The following is a 19,292-nucleotide window of genomic DNA, read 5'->3' as shown; positions in this document are numbered from 1 at the left end:
TATCTACAAATAACAACAATAACAATAAACCACATTTAGAGTTATTCAGAGAGTCTGAATTCCACTAGTCCTTGGTGCCTCCCCATCTTTCCCCTCCTCCTTTTTCTCCAGTATCTAGCATAATGCCTGGCACATTCTAGGTGCTCAAAAGATATGTGTCCAACCAGTCTAATAAGTAAATGAGTAAAATACATGTCTTTCTGCAAATGATTTAGTTCTTCTGATCTTCCACTTCTTCGTCAGTAGTGTGGGAATAAAGTTATTTGGTGGGTTTGTTTTCCAGATTAAATAATAGGGCACACATTATATGATGTGTAAAATGCCATAAAATGATAATTTTATGAATTTAACTGAATTTTATAAAATTTATATGCTTTGAGTCTGCAGCTATGGTTCAGCTGAGGGGATAAGGGAGGAAAGTAAAGCCCTAGGCAGATGAAAGAATCATTACCCAAAGCTATAGGTGTGATGGGTTAATTACCCTCAAATACATTTAACCAATGCCTAGGAAGAAAGAGAATGGGGGATGGGAAAAGGAGAGGGAAAAGGGGGGCCCGGGTTAGGGATAGAGTGAATACTTTAAAGGTCAACTGAATTATTTCATAAGGGTACATTTTCTATTCACAAGAAATCGTCCTGTGCCAGAAAAGGCGGGGAGGTTGTTCAGCAGAAGCGGGTTAATCCCTGCTCCCTCTTGCCTGATGCAGTCACAGTGCAAGATACAGTAATGAAGGCGGCGCAGTCACACATTTATTTCATTCGAAATTCCTCTGTGGTCCTTTTTCTATCAAAGTCTCTCACTGTTACAGGGCCGTGCTTGAAAAAGTAGCAACACTTCTCCCTTGGTGGAGAAAAAGAAGCCCTCATCAGACTCAATGGAACGAATGAATGAAGTTATTTCCTTGGCCCCAACAACTCCATCCACTTTCAAACCAAATATACACAGAAACATCTTTCCCCACTTGCGCGACTGGAATTTTACTCTTCCGTGGCGTTGCCTAGTATTGGAAGCACGGATTTCGAAAGTCAGCAGGCAGCAGACTCGGCTTTGGAACCGCGGTGGCTGGCTTTTGCAAGAGTCGATGCGCCTTACGGTCCTGTGTGGTAGCTTCTCCCGAGAGCAGAATGTGTAAAATAAACAGTTGCTGAGAAGCGTGAAGAATTAACGAAGTGAAAATCTCGGGTTATTTGTTCGGCAATTGACACGCAAGTGAGCTCCTTAAATACTTCGTTGCTTGAGGACGTTCAGAGCTAGGATGAATGAATCTTCGGGGCACTTGACTAGAACCAGCTTGTAAATCTTTTTAGTCTTTCGGGAAGTGGCGGTAAATTAATACAAATCCATGAGGGAAGGGAGAGAAGGGGGTAAAACCTCCACACCGGGGCTCTCTTCCCAGCCCTTTGGAAAGACTCGCTTTTGCTGCTCAGGACCCTGGAGGCTACAGCCTGAAGAACCCGGCGGCGCTAGGACCTGGTTGGCGCCTGGCCGTGGCCGCTTTCGGGCGGGCGGAGGAGGGAGAGGAGGAGGGAGATGTGGGAAAGGAGGGGTGTCGAGCGGGGCGGGGGGAGTCATTTATGCAGAGAGGGTGCCGCTGCCATTGCCACTTACACTCCCGGCGCGCCGCTCGGAGCCGGAGGGAGCGCGGGGAGAGAGCTAGCGAGCGCTCGGAACCTGGGCCAGCAGAGGGGGCGCCCGGCCGCTGCCTGCACCGCCGCCTCCGTCGCGCTCGGGGGCCCCTGGAGGAGCAAGGGCGAGTCGGAGAGTCCGGGAGCCGAGCCCGGCGAGACCCAGCTGCGGGAGGGCGCCCGCCCCACTCAGCCGCCTCCTGCGCCCGAGCCGGGGAGCGCCGGCCGACCGCTCCGCGGGCCGGAGAGCTGGGAGCACAGGTCTCCGGAGCCCCAGGGATGGTCTAGGAGTCGGCGCGAGGCTCGCTGCTCTGCTCCCTGCCGGGGCTCGCCGCCTCCTGCCGATCGCCCAGGGCTGCGAGCCGCGGCGGCCGGGGGCTGCGAGCCGGGGCGGCCCAGGCCGGAGAAGTTAGTTGTGCGCGCAGCTTAGTGCGCGGAGCAAGCGAGCGACCGAAGAACCAGCGAAGCGCCGGGGCCATGGGCTGGGGGAGCCGCTGCTGCTGCCCGGGACGGCTGGACTTGCTGTGTGTGCTGGCGCTGCTCGGGGGCTGCCTGCTCCCCGTGTGCCGGACGCGCGTCTACACCAACCACTGGGCAGTCAAAATCGCCGGCGGCTTCCCGGAGGCCAACCGCATAGCCAGCAAGTATGGATTCATCAACCTAGGACAGGTAAGCGCTGGCTGGTCGGGCTCTCGGCCCTGAAGCTGAGAGGGCAGGGGCGGGGGCTGGGGGGAGTCGCTCTGGTCCCCTCCTCGTCAATCCCCCTCCCCCCTTCCAGATGTGCTCTTGCAGCTGTTGCCCTAACTCTTGAGCGATGCTCTCGCGCTCTCACACACACGCACGCACACTCATTCGCTCCCCAAAGTTGCTGGGGTTTGTGTTTTGTTTGCTTGTTTCTTGCAAGTCACGAGGCATAGGTAGGGTCTCTGGAAGAATCGCGAATGTACATACCCTCCTGGTGGTTTCAGACCCTACCGGAACTTTTGCAGTGGAAAGTCGGGGACCAGTGGGCTCTTTGGGGGGTAGAGAGTAAGCGCGCCCCTGGTGCCGGCTCCCTGCGGTTTCTGAGAGCTGGTGTAAGGGGGAGGCGGGGAAGGGAAAGCCTTTCCTGCTCGGACCTGAATTTAGTCCAGAAAGAAGTTTCCTCTTCCAGTGCGGAGAGAACCGCTGGGACTGGAGCTAGACTGGAGGAGGGAGAGAAGAGGGGACGGGACCCGGCGTGAGCAAAGGTTTGAGGGGAGACCTCCTGGCTTCTTCGCCTCGCGAGCTGGATCCGCGTGGGGCTCCCAACTGGGGAGTCGGAGGGGGAGGTGGGAGAACTTCCGAGACCATCGACGGGGTTCTGCTTTGGAAAACGGCGAGTCTGCGGAGGCTCGGTGGGGCGAGAGTTGGGCGGGCAGCGGGGCGCGGGGCTTTGGTGGGGTGCCGTTCGCGGGCTTTGGGCAGAGCTGCCCGGCTGGGGGACCGTGAATTGAGTGGTGTTATGGGGAAGATTGGAAGCGCAACAGATTTGGAGATACCTCCGCACGGTCTTGGCTTCCTCGCTCTCTTTCCTGCAAGAAATGGGGTGACAAAGGCTGTATAAGCGGGTCCCAGAAAGTGCACCCCCATCCTTACACCCCTCCCACTCGCTTCTCCCGACCTGGCCCGAGGAGGGGGCCCTGGCCTGACCCTGGTGAGACTTTGCTGGGGGAGGGAGGCGAGGGTGATGGGGGCGCCCTCACAGCAGACGCGCTTGTGGGACTGCTGCGTCTGCACGCGCCCTGCCTGCCCTGCCAGGATGAGGGGAGAGGAGGGTGCCGGCTGGGGCCACTGGAGCAGGAGAGCACAGACGATTTCTGATGCCGTCGAGCTCCATGTCCAGGAGCACAAGTGCTCTAGCACGGGGACTTTCGGCTGCCTGGGGCGCGGCACCGAGAGCAGGCGGATCTGCTGTTGCCGCATCTAGAAAGAGCACTGGGGGCATCGGGGGAGCGGGAGGTCTTGCTGCTCTTTGTGGATCCAGAGGGAGGGCGTGTTGCGGAGAAGCCAACCTTGTGCAGGGCTGAGACCAGGGCAAGGGGCATCGTCTGTATCCCCCGTCGCCGAGACCAACACACACCAGGAAGGAAGGGACAGCCAGCCAGATTTTCTTGCCTGAGTGCCTATCATCTTCAGGAGTTTCATTCTAACGGCTTGGTAGGATTCTACCTGCTTCTTTTTTTCCTCTGGAAGAAAACATCGAGTCTGTTCAAGTGTTTTTACACGAGCTTGAAGTTGGGTGCTGCATGTGACTGGAGAATGTAACAGGAAAGGCTAACAATAAAAGTAGTCATGTTAATAATCTTTCCAGATGCATCACTCAGGTTCAGCTAACATTGAGCATCTCTCATAAAACAGGCATATTTGGAAGAATAGTTCTTGACCATACACTTATTTCATAATCCACAAAATGACCGTTTTTGGTGCATATTACTTCACATACAGCAACAGGGAACCTAATACTCTGGAGAAGTTGACCCGCACAGGGTCACCCAGCTAGACAGTGGTAAGGGCATGATTCAGACCTAGGACTGTCTGGTCCAGGCCTACTCATGCTTGTGAGGATGGGGGAGAAGGAGGAAGTAAGTAAAATCCCCATTTCCCTGAATTCTGATTTAGTGGCTCAGTAGACTGGAAGCAAACGTCCAGTCTTAATTCACAGATACTTAGTTCAAGCCGACCTGGACTTCTTGAACCTGAGAAGCTTCAGGAATTACGAAAGTAGAAAGATCTGTATCAAACTAAACTCATTAAATAGAATTTACACATTTCGGAGCCTGGCAGAGTGGGGGAGAAGAAATTGTCACAGAACCCACTCGTGAAGAAGCAAACATTACAGTATCCTGCAACCTGGCCTGACTTTTTACAAAGGGCCTTCTAGTGGAGATCCATGGATTTTCATTTAAAAAGTAATACTAAGAAAGTTTACATACAAATAGCACCAAACATGATTTGTTGTGGGTTTTTACAATGCCGGTGAGGAAACTGAGTGCTTACAGAGCTGACAGAGAACCCCTTGAACTCATGCCCTAACCAGTGTAAAAAGATCAGCTATTCTTACTGTGTAAAGCATTTCCTCTGTAGATCAAAGGAGCATAACCCTAAGCTAAGTCTTGCAGGTGGTAAATTGAGTTCACACATGCAATATCATTGCACTGTAAGAGCCATCCTTTTGTTATTCTTTCTTTCCATCAGTAAACCAGCTGTGGTTCAGTTGAGGGCAGTAATTTATTTGCAAATGTCTCTGGAATGCTCTCCTATTTTTACCCTTTCGGGCTTGTGGGGGGGTGGGGGTCCCACCTTATATGTCACAGATTGGAACTGAGACCTGTTATTGTTTCTAAAGCCATTTAATATCCTGGTAGTATTTTTGATATCTTTCTATATAATATTTTAGGTGAATAAGGCAGTGACTTTCCACCACAGTAAAGGTACGGTTTTGACTGTCTATTCAGAGTTTCAGTATCATGTTTCGTATAGCATCTTAGCATTTAAAAGCCACCAGAGGTAAAATTTCTGGCCTGGAGATTTCTACAGAAAAGAATAGGCATGCCTCTCATGTTCACGAAAGATAGGAAATGGAGAGTAACACAAGAGCAAGTAAGCAAGCAACAGGCAGAAAGGACATACTTGACTTCCTGGAAAGGAATAATAATGAAGGTTTTCTTGTCTTTGGTTATAGAAATAGTGCTTGTTTTGGTAGGTTTTCACACAGTGTTTATATTTTGTGAATGGTTATGCCTCGAAATTCTGAAATTCTAGAAAGCCCTTCCTTTCTTCCCCTACAAGCCCGGACTCCAAGCCCTCTTAATATTTAGTTCGACCTCCGTACCCCAGGTGGCTGAGGGTAGGTACGTCTGCCTGTTGGCCTGCACAGGGATGGAAGAACAGGCCTAGTTCTTCCTTCCTAATCGTGTGCTCTGACCCTTTGAACTAGCGGTATAGTGGTTAGAGGATAGAAAAGACATAAAGGAATAAGACCTGACATAATGTTAATTGTGAACCTTTGTTTGGACAAAATCTACAAACCAGTAGGAATTAACTTCTGGTTATTTGAACCCAGGGAGGAAGGTCCTCTGTAAAGGTTGTTTGCAGTATGCAACAGCTGTATTTATCCTTCTGTGAGGTGCTTAGAAGCCTTGATTCCAAATTGAGATCACCTGGAGCAAAAACCCCTCCCCAAACCTTGTAACTTATCTTAGGCAAGAGTCCAGAAAGATAAAGCCAGCTGCAAGCAATACTGGGAAAAATGTTTTACCTGGTGTTGCCATTGAGAGCATAGACTTGGAAGCTCTGCAGATGCCACTTGCAAGGTCCAGGAAAGCAGGAAAGTCACTGAACTTAATGGAGCCCCTGTTCCTTCATCTGTAAAAGGATAAATCTCTAGATAATAGAGGGAGTCGATTCTGTGTTGCCCAGCATATAGTTAAGCTTGCTGTGGAAGGTTTGTTGAATCTGAATCTGAAATAAGTGAGATTCAGACTTTATTTAGATATGGAGAATGGGAGACATTTTTATAACAAGCAGGAAGATGCAACTCATTGAAGGTCAGGAAAATACATTTTTGATGACCAAGTCAAAAGAGCTAAATCAGAGCTTTGTAGACAGGGAAACTCGTTTTCCACTTCAACTAACAATTTAAAATAGTTTAAAAATAGTTTTCCATTGGGTTCTAGACAATTCTGGCTGATTTCCCGTGGCAGTGCTCCCTTCCCTGGTTGATCTTTGTCGTAGCCCATTAAATAGTATAGGATAAGCTCAATGGAGATGGAAGAAAGGGACAAAAATATCTGAAGACAGTATTTTATAAAGCATCTTGCCTTGGTATATTATGATAGATCATATTTGAATTCATATTTCATTTAATTCTGAATGTGGTTTACATGAGGAAGGTTAGAAGAAGCTTTTTCCAAATCAGCAGGAAGATCTGCTTTAGCAGGAAGAACCTTGTTCAGCAGTGCCCCGAAGGCCTCCCACTCTGCTGCTTAGTTTTGACCTGTGAGTAATGTGGGTTGCTTGAAGTGCTGGTAAACAGTGGAGAGTGAGTTCTGGGTGCTCACGGATGGCATTAGAAATAGGGGATGGGGCTAGTCCGGTAGGTTGTATGAGAGTGGACCGTCCTCCCCTAGTTATATCCTTAGGCATTTGTAAATGGATGTGGGAGTCCCAGGTTGATCCTTGTGTGATGCACCTGCCTTTGCACCAGGCAGGAACCTCAGCTCTGACCTCCATGCCCGAGAACCTTAGCTTTGACTTCTGCTGGCCACTGTCACATGCGTAATTCTCATGAGTGGGGGAACCATTCATGAGAAGAAGCAGTTCAGGGTGCTTGGCCTGATGATGGTGGGTCTGTTGCTTTAACCTCATAGACTAGGAATGGCTTGTATGTGGCCATTGGGATTTTCGGGGTCTGTTTGAATTGAAACACTGCATTTTTGTGAGCCCCAAGGCAGCTGAATTTGCCTTATTGCTATCTTTCATGAGTTTATATCCAGAGGTCCTAACTGTAAAGGTCAGCCAGAGAAGCAGGGTAGTGTGCTGGGAAAATGTCCAGCAATGTCTAACTCTTTGGTTAAGGGAGGGAGTCCTGACCCAGAAACATCCCCTGGGCAGGGAGGGGAATTTGTGTTGTCGGTTCAAGTTATGTGAAGCAGTGTCTGGGTTTCCCCCAAGGCTTAAGTATCTCCCGGCATCGCTCTGGCTTCTGACTTTATCACTTGGCTAATTCAGGTTGGATTAAATGACAAAGAAGCCGACTTTATCTTCATGGGTGGTAAAAATGAATGCTGATACACACTCATGCGTGCTATAAGATACATATGTATGTATCTATGAATTTCTATTTTTATCAAAGTTAAATTTGCACATAGTTTAAAGTGAAATTACTCATGCAACATTCTCACTAGTTCAACCGATTACATCTCTCCGTCTAAGTGTACCAAGAAGGAACAATCCATGCCAATAAACTCTTCAGTTTAGGTTAACGCTGGGAGGAAAAAGAGACCAGAAAGAAAACCAGACTGAGTCAGAAGGTTTGAGTGAAACTTCAAACCTTTTATTTATTTACCAACCTGACCCTCAGTGCCTGATTTTTCACGTTGGGGACCTTAACACCTGCGCCATCCACCTCACAGGGTTGCTGTGTTATCAAGTGCCCTAATAATGAATGTGAATATATAAATAAAACAAGACATAGGAAGCATTATATGATCTATAAGGACTCCACGGAGATGCAAAAGCTGCTCAAAGGAAAAATAAGAGAATGCCAGTGTTCCTGGGGGTTTCTGTAGTGGAGCACTGGTGATTTTGTAAAATTTATTTATTTATTTATATTTTTGGCTGCTTGCGGGCTTTCTCTAGTTGCGGCGAGCAGGGGCTACTCTTCGTTGCGGTGCACGGGCTCCAGGCCCACGGGCTTCAGTAGTTGAGGCTCATGGGCTCTAGGGCGCAGGCTCAGTAGTTGTGGCGCACGGGCTTAGTTGCTCCGCGGTGTGTGGGATCTTCGCGGACCAGGGCTCGAACCCATGTCCCCTGCATTGGCAGGCGGATTCTTAACTGCTGCGCCACCAGGGAAGCCCGTGGACCTAGGACATTTTTATCCATAGCTACTGTTAAGCAAGACAAGTACTAATGGAGCCACAGGCAGTGCGGTATGGTTCAGTCCCACCTGGGAGGAGTTCTCTGGTAGCTGTGTGCATAATGACCTGGAAGAGGCAGAGAGGCTATTGTGTTGGGAAAAGTTAATTGTTAACAAACACAGAACCTGTGACAATGGAAACAGAATAGATTTGGAAGCTCTTATACAGGTGGATTCAACATGGCTTGGTAACCAAATGCAAGTGGAGGTTGAGGAGAAGGGAGAAGGTGAAGAGAACAAAGTTTATAGCCTGGGCACCCGGAGAATGGGGACTTGTCTGTAGAATGAGGGCAGTCTGCTGGGAGCAACATGGTAGGTTCAGCCTTAGTGTTGTTGGCAGGTAGAGAGTCATGCAGATGCAAATGTCCAGTAGGAAGAAGAGAATTTAGGGCAGGAAATAAGTGAAGACTGGCACTCACCACCTCAATATAAGTGAAACTGTGGAAGGGCATAGGATGCTAAGAAGTGAAGCACAAAGAGAGAGGAGGGCTGGGAACACAGCCTGAAGCTGGGGGTGATGGAGATGAATGGTTCTCGAACACAAAGGGATACTGTTTTTGAAATGATAGACCACAGTGTCCCAGCTTTGAGAAAGATGGTAGGGCTAAAATACAACCTCCATGGAGAAGGCAAGGGATAAAGGGAGTAGATGAAGGGGGCGGGGAGGCCCTGAAGATACAGAGTCAGAGAGCCACAGAGCATCGCACTAAAGAGAAATCCTGTAGAGAGAATCTAGGAGGTGAGAACTGAAACACGGCTTAAAGAACTGGGGACAAGGAGGTTACCCGTGCTCTTAGCACCAATGCTTGATTGAGCAGTGAGGGGGAGTTTCATTGCACATCTGCCTGCCCACCTACCTTATCTCCCTTCATCTCATCAATGTCCTGGAGTATTTAGGATCATAGGTCTAGAACCAAAAGGGTTTGAATCCTAATACTGCCACTTCCTAGCTGGGCTACCCTAGGCAAGCATCTTAAGCTCTCTGTGCCTAAGTTTCTTCATGTGTGAAAAAGATCTAATGGTATTTTCCTCATAGGGTTGTTGTGAGGATTAGTTGAAAGTAGTTAGAATGGTGCCTGGCACGTACTGCATACTCAATAAATGTCAGTTATTATGTCTTGTTCTTTTTTTCAACCAAGTTATGCTCAGTTTCTATATACTGTTTTCACTTAATGTTGTATTATGAGCCTTTTCCAATGTTACTAAATAATTTTAGGCAAATTTTAATGGCTGCATAGTCGAAGGTACCATACTATCTTGTAATTAGTGTGACCATAATCGTATTTTGGCAGGGACAGCACTGGTTTATGCCTACAGTAAATCAGTTCACCTCCATTAAGTATTTTTTATATCCCTTTCACTTTTCAGACATGTCTGAGTTTGGCAGAGAAATGATATGGTCACCCTGATTGCATGTGTATTTGTGCGTGTGTTTGAGTGTGTAATTGCATATCTGTTCTTCCACTAGCTGGGAAAGCAGGGCTGTGCCTCATTCCTATTTGTGTCCCCAGCACCTAGCCCAGTGGGTGGCATAGGAGAAGCACAGTGAGCCCTTGGGACAGGAAGCATAAAGGGTGCACCTAGAGAGGAGTAGGTTTGGAAAGGAAGAGGGACATTGGTGCCTTGAGCCTAAAGAAGAATGAAGGTGAATGGAGATTTAGGGAGTTCACACTGGGGAGGAAAGGAGGTGAGCGTGTGTGGACAATGGTCTGGATCTCACTGTCGGTTCTGAGGTGAAGGTCACCTGCAGAGAGAGGGGGAACTGGGTGAAATTGGTGGCCTGGTGCTCCAGGGCTCCTACCAGAAAATTCTGATAGGAATTAACGACCTAATTAGTGCCTAATGAGAAGAGTTGCCAAACGGCAATGGCAGTAGCTGCTTGTGCATAGTTATTGCTCAGTAAGTAGTGGTTAAGTGAATGAGTGAGAAAATGAACCAGTCTATATTGTTCTGTGCTTTTGTGACTAATGCTCAGGAACCTGAGATTAGATAAAGACAAAACAGGGAGTTAGAATGTATCAGAGTGAGAGAGAAGGGAACAAGAGACTGTGGGAAGCTGGCGGTGACGGAGATGAATGGTTCTCGAACACAAAGGGATACTGTCTTTGAAATGATAGACCACAGTGTCCCGGCTTTGAGAAAGATGGTAGGGCTAAAATAGGACTGGGGAGCCAAAGGAATAGGGCAGGTATAAAGGTTCAAAATAAAAATGGAAAGCCTGTTTGATAAGAGTGGTAGAAGTGGAAAGATGGGAGCCGTCCCAGAGGGTAATTTTCTTTGTAAGCTCTAGGTTAGAGCTATTCTGCATGATAAGGTCCAAGGTGGGCTGACCAGATAGAGAACAGGTGAAGGCCAGTGGACTGGATGGGATCAAGAAACTGTGAGGCTGTGATATTGGCAGGGTTATCAGCTTGGATAAGATAAGGATTCCAAGTATTTTGTGCTGGTATACTCACTAGGCAGATAAACACGAAGTCTGCCCCATACTTCAATTCTCCTTGGATAAATTTAGGTATTATCTCTACTTTACACATCTGTGCACTATTATTTGCACTGCAGGTCCTGTATCAACTTAAGGGATAAAGATAGATTCATGGGGGATTGCTTCCCAAATGAGCCTTCCCATATTTGATTTAAAAACTGAAGTTTGCATTGAGCGCTGAATATAGAGGGAAGAGTGTAAACAGAGAATGTAAAGCCAGAAATAATATTTAAGGATGATTTAAAAATGGTATATATGATGTCACATTTTATGTTTGCCTCTATCTTAAGTCGTCATGTAGCCTACTTTCCATTATAATAAATAATTATACCTATAATTTATTCACGTCATGTATTCTGCCCTTCACATATATTTTTTTATAGTATAATGAAGTATGTTCTGAACATGTTTTTTATGTATTCTTAGTCTAACTTTACTGCCTTGTAAGAATATGGACATATTTTAAAATGTGTTTTTTAAATTATTTATAAATTGCTCTCTGTATAATATTTTTAGGTTGCTGTCTACAATACTAGATTAATCTTGTTTGCATTTATATGTGAATCTGATTGTTAGGTTAGGGTTAGCACCACAAAAGAAGCATGAAGTTTCTAGTTGAATCTTTTGTGCATTATCTAAGGGGTTAATTCTGTCCTGGGAAAATTACATTGTGGATACCCTGCCAGCATTGAAACTGGTTAAGATTTATTAAAAGCAAGTCCTTCCCTGCTGCCTTTCCCAGTGTGTGTGTGTGTGTGTGTGTGTGTGTGTGTGTGTGTGTACACACACATATATATATATCATATATATTTGTACTAAGTACTTAGAGCTGATATTTTTGTAATAAGTACTTAAGGTCTGGTATTTTTCTACTCTGAGAAGCTCTTACAGCTGTAAAAATATACCAGTTCTCTCCATATCGATGTTCCCAGGCTTGTACCTTGTTTTCACTAGTTGAAGTTTCTCAACCATAATAAAACTGGGCAGTGCTCATGAGTTTGAATGCAGTGCAGGGGGGGAAGACAATTTCAGAGCCTTTAATCTTGTAAGCGTATATCCGTAACTACAAGTTTAGAAGTTTACTGCTTACTCATCCTGGACCTATTCTAGTTGCATTTAACTAATTTTTTTTTTCCTGTGTGTGTGTGGGACCCATTCATCAATTTCAGAGTTTTTCAAGAGAAAACTAAATTGTAGGCCACTTAAGATTTATTATAGCCTAGCTTCCAGCAAAACCTTTTTTCTTTATTTTTTTAACCTTGGGGCATCTTTCCATTTGGTTAATGTCATGAGCCAATTTACCAAATGCTGCATTCTTTGACTCATCGTAGGATGATGTCATTGCTTCTGGGCTAGTTGGGCAATGCTGAGAACCAGTAAACAAAACTCAGGGCTGAAAACAGGTGACTTGAATTCTCCTCTAGGTCCTGCCCTGCCACTAATTTGCCACATACTTATGAACTGGTCATAGTTTTCTGTCTTAAAGGATTCGTTTTATTCATTGTTTTATTTTAAAAATAGTTATTGAAGGACACCATCAAGAAAAGTCAAAAGACAATGCACAGAATGGGAGAAAATATTTGCAAATCACATCTGATGAGAGCCTTGTATCCAGAATATGTAAAGAACTCCTACACTCAATAATAAAAAGACAAATAACCCAATTAAAAATGGGCACAAAGGATCTGAATAGACATGTCTCCAAAGAAGATATACAAATGGCCAATAAGCACATGAAAAGTTGCTCAACGTCATTAGTCATCAGGGAAATGCAAATCAAAACCACAATGAGATACTAATTCACATCATATTCACTTAGGTTACTATAATCAGAAAGACAGATAATCACAAGTGTTGACAAGAATGTGGAGAGGGCTGCCCTGGTGGCGCAGTGGTTGAGAATCTGCCTGCCAATGCAGGGGACATGGGTTCGAGCCCTGGTCTGGGAAGATCCCACATGCCGCGGAGCAACTAGGCCCGTGAGCCACAACTACTGAGCCTGCGCGTCTGGAGCTTGTGCTCCGCAACAAGAGAGGCCGCGACAGTGAGAGGCCTGCGCACCACGATGAAGAGTGGCCCCCGCTCGCTGCAACTAGAGAAAGCCCACGCACAGAAATGAAGACCCAACACAGCCAAAAATAAATAAATAAATAAATAAATAAAATTAAAAAAAAAAAGAATGTGGAGAAATTGGAACCCTCATACACTATTAGTGGAAATGCAAAGTGGTGCAACCACTGTTGGAAAACAGTCTGGCAGTCCCTCAAAACATTAAACAAACATAGAGTTACCATACGACCCAGCAGTTCCACACCTAAGTATACAGTCAAGGGAAATGAAACATTTGTTCACACAAAAACCTGCAGACAAAAGTTGGTGGCAGCATTATTCATAGGAGCCAGAAAATAGAAACAACACAAATGTGTATCAACTGATGAATGGATGAACAAAATATAGTGTATCCTTACAATGGAATATTCTGCAATAAAAATGAATGAAGTGCTGATACAGGCTACAACATGGATGAACCTTGAAAACACTTCACCGGCTGAGTGAAAGGAACCAGTCACAAAAGGTCATGAGTGTATGATTCTGTTTATATGAAATGTCCAGAGTAGACAAATCTACAGAGACAGAAAGTAGATTAGTGGTTGCCTAGGGCTGAAAGGATTGGGGGGTGGGGAGATGGGGGGACCGCTCATGGGTATGGGGTTTCTTTCGGGGGTGATGAAAATGTTCTAAAATGGGTTGTGATTTTTGCACAACTGTGTAACTACACTAAAAACATTTGAATAGTATACTTTAAATAAATATATGGTATGTGAACTTTATCTCGGTGAAGCTGCTAAAAAATAGTTATTGAGTACCTGTTGTTTATTAGCCATTCTGTTAGACCCAGGCCTACTGTATCTGTCTTTAAATAAGGTATGTGCTCACATGGGGCTTATAGTGAGAGGAACCAACCTATGAGGCAGCCATGAAGTGAATAAAATAATTTCAAATTATGATAAGTTGCTATTGGAAAGCTAAATACATTAGTAGAGTAAAAAGTGCCTAAGGGTGGGAGGACTCCTTCAGATAGGCTGGTTAGGGAAGCTCATTGAGGAGGGAACACTCGAGCGGAGATCTGAATAAGAAGGAGCCCCGACCACATGGAGGTCTGGGGTGGGGTGAGTTCCCTGCAGAGGAGACAGCTGGTGCAAAGGCCCCAGGGGAACAGAAACCGGCAGGTGTAAATGAAGTCTAGTGAACAGGGAAGAAGTGGTTGAGCTTGAGATTGAAGAGGGTGATCTTAAAGCTTGATTTTGGTGATGCCATTTACCTATTCAGAAGTCACCAGTAGCCGCCATTTGCCTCCTGTGTTTAAACAAACAGATTCCTTCTCTGGGCTTTTACAGTCCTCTATCTACTAGTCCTGAAATACTTTTTCCATCGACTTTCTTGCTCCGTCCCTTAACAAAGCCAAACTGGACTTCCCGTTGTTCCCCAGATACTAGACTCAATCCTTTCCTGTTTCTGTGCCAGTCTTTCCACCTGGAATATTCATCTGACCCCTTGCCCTTCTGGAAATTCTCTTCTTGAAGACACATCTCAAATGTCACCTCCACTATACCTCACTCTGGAAATACAGGTAAAATACAGGTACAATCACTCTGATTTTTCAGTGCTTTGACTCCAATAGTACTTTGCCCAAAATCTCCCCAGGGAATTTAGTAAAGTTTTTTTTTTTTCTTTTCTCCTTGTAAGGGGCTTAATTATTATTCCACAGCATGTAGCATGGTGTTTGGCTCTGTAAAGGTAATCACTGAATATTGGTCAAATCCTAAAGTATGTTATAGTCCTGCAGTGTATATAAAATGAGAAACAAATCTGAACACTGGAGAAAAATTTTTAAAAATTCTATTACCCAGTCAATAAGGAAGGCTCACAGTGCATAGTATATTCTATAGTGGAGTGTGGTAAAAAGGAGTGATCTAGGATTGATGAGTCATGTGTGTATGGATTCTAAAGTCCAGGGCTTCCTGGGAAATAGCCTAATCCTTATCTTTGAATGTTTCAGAACTTGGCATCGTCAGCAGGGTCATTCTTTCTGGCTTTGACTTCATGAGAATTCTTAGTGGGAGAGTCAGAGTACACAGTGTGACATTGTCCACCCCAAGAGCCAAGTCCCAGATCATCCAAGGACTGCGATGGCTTCTCCAGGGATTCCAAGGAACGCTGGGGGCTCTGCTGGCTACGCTCATCTCCCTGGGGGTGACAGTGCAAGTCTTGTATCTACTGGAGCAGTGGGAAGAACAGCACAGAGGGACCCCCCAATGATGGAATTGGTCAGTAGTAAGAGAAGGTTTCAGATCACAGGCTAATTGTACTGTCTGTATGGAATGCGTGGGAGTAGCAAAAATAAGCAGATTTGGTGCACACGACGGGTCCTAAAGCTCTGTATAATATAAGCCGTAGAATCTTGTGATGGCCCATGGCTGACCTACCTGGATCGACCATGGAAGGGCTTACCTGGATTGGCCAATTTGAAGGGCCAAAGCGCTGAAGTTAAATCTGCATGAGAGGAGGACTTACAGGCTCCAGGATAAACACATAAATTAAGTCCTGCAGTTTAGTCCTTAAGGAGTGGCTTCAGAGATATCCTTGGAGATAGGAAATAAACTGAGAACAAATAGAGGAACTCTCCACTGGGAGTTAACTCCACTTAATTATGAAAGGAATGCCCTCTTGGTTGGGTGACATGGCCAGAAGCTAGTCTCTCAATCGAGATGGGTCTCCCCATCTGACCTCGTCACTTTAATCAGTTCTAAGCCTCAAATGACCAGTCCCTTCAGGCTCAGGCAGATAGAGGGAAAGGTGAGTTATGTTTTCTGGGTCAGATGAAAGGGAGATGGGAAAGCTGAGTCTTCTTCTGCTGTATGCGATTCTAGAGTAGAGCTCTTCTCTTCTCTCCATTGAGGTGGGTCTCCTGTAGCTAAGCCCTTTGTTGCTTCTTGCTTGGACTACTGCGCCAGTCCTATCCTGTCCCACTGTCTTTCCCTTCAAAACATGCCACATAAGGCAGTTTAATCTTTTCAGAACCCACTGTGGTCAAAGAGACTTCTTCCTCTTCTCCTCCCCCCTCTTTCCACTCGCCCCTCCCCTCCCCCTCCTTCCCCCCTCCCCCTCCTTCCCCCCCACCCCACCCCGTCTATTCTGAATATCATTCAGCCTAAACATTTTGCCATTCTTTGCACATGCACTGCCATGCCCTACTTTTCTGCCCCTGCTCGAGTTGCTCCCACTGCCTGGACATCCTCCCGTCCAGTTCTCACTCATTCGGCAAAGCCCTTCTCAGACGTCATTTCCTCAAATGAAATTGCCTGTGGCTAAAACCTCTTTTGTTTAAACTCTGGTACTTTATGGTACCTGGAAGAGTGTGCTCTGCCATTCAGATGCCCTCGGGAAAATACTCTGAAACGGATAAATGGCTTTGAATACGTGGAGGCCGGGAGGGAATAGAGACGGCAGCGTCGTTAATACCATCCCCTGAATATTTTCAGTTCTTCTCACCATGTGATAGGATTGTATTTCCCTATTTGCGGTGTGTAAGTGGGTGTATTTCCTATTTGGTCATGTAACTTCTGTTGGCCAAGGAAATGTGAGCAGAAGTGACACACGTCCCCTCTTAACAGTCAGTGCATGATTCACTGTGCTCCCCATCTGCCCTACTTCGATCTGCCAAGCTCCAGGTGGTGGGTGCTCCATTGGCCTGGGTCCTTGTGGGCCATGATGAGCGGCGCTCCCAGCCAGTGCACAATGGATGTGTAACATGAGCTAGAAACAAGCTTTTGTTGTTTTCAGTCACTGAGATTCATGGGTTCATTTGTTCCTACTGTGGAATCTTGCCTGTTCCCACTAATACAAAAGTTCAAGAGCTTTCTCCTTAGCCTTGCACACAGTATAGATGGAGATTGGTAATGGAAGAGGGAGAGAGATTATGTGATACTCTAGATAAGAATCCTGTGACTTAATAGGAAGACCTCATGGATCTCCAGTATACATTGTGCTCATTATGCAAGTGATAATGACATGTGTTTCAAAAAATCAGAAGCCAGATAGTAGGTATTTGCAAATGTGTGTATGGGATTCTGTTGCTTAGAGATTTGCACTTCCTGAAAGAAACCCTGAAGATCCCAGAGCTTAGTTGCTCCGAGTTGCTTCTCTCCAGCCTTGCCAGCTCTCCAGAGGAGACTTGTTCCATAAGTTTAGATATGCCTGTCCATGACTGGTAAGACTAGAGAAAATTGAGGGTTTGTTTCCTTTTCCAAGAAGACAGAAACGTAGTGTACTACAGTTTGTCTTTTATTTTTTCCCATCAAATGAAAGTAACGTGTTAGCTTTGTACCTCAGTTAATTGTTTAATATCGAACTTGCTTTTTGCTTGCCAATTGCACTTGTTTGTGCCACTGCTAAGGACCACACTGTACTCTCAGATTATGACACCCACTGCTGCAGAATCCACTTAAATTTGCCGCCGCATTCCGCAGGCCATTGTGCCTTAGTTGTTAGTGAACTGGCTTCCCAAACATGTGGGTATTTGTGTGCTTATTGATTTATGTGAGGTGGACACAGTGGGGAACATCTGAGATTTAAAATGTTATGGCCCGAATTTCCAACTCTTGACATGAATCCAAAGCAGCAGATTTTTCTTCTTTGGCAAGACAGAATTGAAGCAACATGCAGTGATTTGGTTTGCCGATTTGCGAGCTGTTAAAAATCGGAATAATTTAAAATGAGGAGTGTAAGTGCTGCATAATGTGAAAACTATTCTAAAGGTCACATGGCTATGCAGCCTTAGACAAGTTAAGCACCGTGAAACTAGAACTGTTTTGAATAAATTTGAAACACCGCATGTGAATGAACATGTGGATTTTTTTTTTTTTGGCTAAAATATTCTGTTACCAAAGTAGTTGAAATCTTACTTAGTTCACCCTGAATCTGAAGAGACAAGGTTCTAATGAACCTAGGAGGTCCTGCTCCTACCTTTTAGTCTCTCAGTGATGGAGGCCATTTCGGGCCTTTATTTCTTTCACTCGTGGGTTTTTTTTTTTTTCCTTTGTGATCATCATTCTGTCCTTCAACATTCACTGCAAATATTTTAGACTATCTCCCCTATGCTAAGTACACTACTAAACCCTGAAGATGCAGTGGGGCACAAAAATCTCTACCCTCTTGGAAATTACAAGGGTTCCAGCTTGCTTCAAAACATATCACCCAAAACCCAGTGGCTTAAAATGACAATCATTATTTCTGTGAGGCTGTGAGTTGAATGTTAGGTTCTTCAGGCAACTGGTGGGTCATCTAGGGCCTGGCTAGTCTGGGATGGCTACACTCATGTTCTTGTGGTTTCTGCTGGCTGCTAGCTTAGATTATGGGGGTAACTGGTCATGGGTCTCCCATCCTCCAGCAGGCTCGTTTGTGCTTCTTCCCTTAGCGACAAGAAGGTATCCCAGCAACCAGAGAGAGAAATTCTCATGTGCAAGCTCTTTTCAAATTTTTGCTCGTGTCCATATCCTAACATCCCATAAGTCAAAGCAAGTCACATTACCAAGCCCAGCTTCAAGAAGCAGAGACATCTCTTCCTCCATAGAAAGAGATGCCAAGAATTTGTGGCCATATTTTGCAGTCTATCACAGGGAGACTGTTAATAAACAATTGAATAGAAAACAAAAAAGTATGTCCACTGGTGGTAAGTCCTGTGGACAGGAAGCAGGGAAGGGGGAATGTCTGGAAAATTTTTTTCAGTTGTAAACAGGATGGTGAGGGAAGTTTTCATGGAGGAGGTGACATGAGAAAAGATCTGAAGAAGGTGAGGTAAACAAATGAGCCTTCCAGATATCTGGAGGAGGTACATTCTAGTAGAGGAAGCAGCCAGTGTAAAGGCCCTGAACAGAAGAGAGCCTGGTAGATTGAAGGAATGGTAAGAAGGTGCTGAGCAAACAGGTCAGGTAGCAGAGAGGTAATAGGGGTGGGTGGGAGAGGTGAGGGAGACTAGGTAGGTCAGTGCTTGTCACAAGTTTTTAATTAAAGTATACTTGATTTACAATGTTTCAGGTGTACAGCAAAGTGATTCAGTTATACATATGTATATTCTTTTTTGGATTCTTTTCTATTATCAGTTATTACAAGGTGTTGAATATAATTCTCCGTGCTATACAGTAGGACCTTGTTGTTTATCTGTTTTATAGCTTCTCACGTTTTAATGTGCATAAAGTCACATGGGGATCCTGTTTAAATGTAGATGCTGATTTAGTTGATCGATGGGGCCAGAGGTTCTGTAGTTTTGACAAGCTCTCGGGCGGTACTATTATTGCTGCTGGTCCTGGGACCACACTTTAGCGCAAGTCTGTGTAGGATGTGCATAGTAAGGGCTGGATTTTCTCTGAGGGAAGGGGAAGGCCATTAGACAGTTTTGAGCAGAGATGTGACCTGTTCCCTACTATGTGATAAGAGACGTTAATTGTTTAGAATGTTAACATCCGT

At 45.4% G+C, this 19,292-nt stretch overlaps 1 protein-coding gene across 1 annotated transcript in view; it reads left to right on the top strand.

Moving 5' to 3' along the window:
• Nucleotides 1–2,103: 2,103 nt before the first annotated feature.
• PCSK5 (proprotein convertase subtilisin/kexin type 5) overlaps nucleotides 2,104–19,292 on the top strand; it is a gene marked incomplete at its 5' end in the record, with an annotated part of 316,630 nt that continues 299,441 nt past the window's right edge. The window contains one exon of the mRNA XM_082655960.1: nucleotides 2,104–2,295. Coding sequence (XP_082512086.1) covers nucleotides 2,104–2,295 — 192 coding nt within the window. The remainder of the gene's footprint in view (nucleotides 2,296–19,292) is intronic.

The sequence above is a fragment of the Grampus griseus genome, assembly GCF_964374135.1.
Source record: "Grampus griseus genome assembly, chromosome: 6".
In the NCBI taxonomy this organism is placed as follows: domain Eukaryota; kingdom Metazoa; phylum Chordata; class Mammalia; order Artiodactyla; family Delphinidae; genus Grampus; species Grampus griseus.
This window is presented reverse-complemented; position numbering and strand designations above follow the sequence as displayed.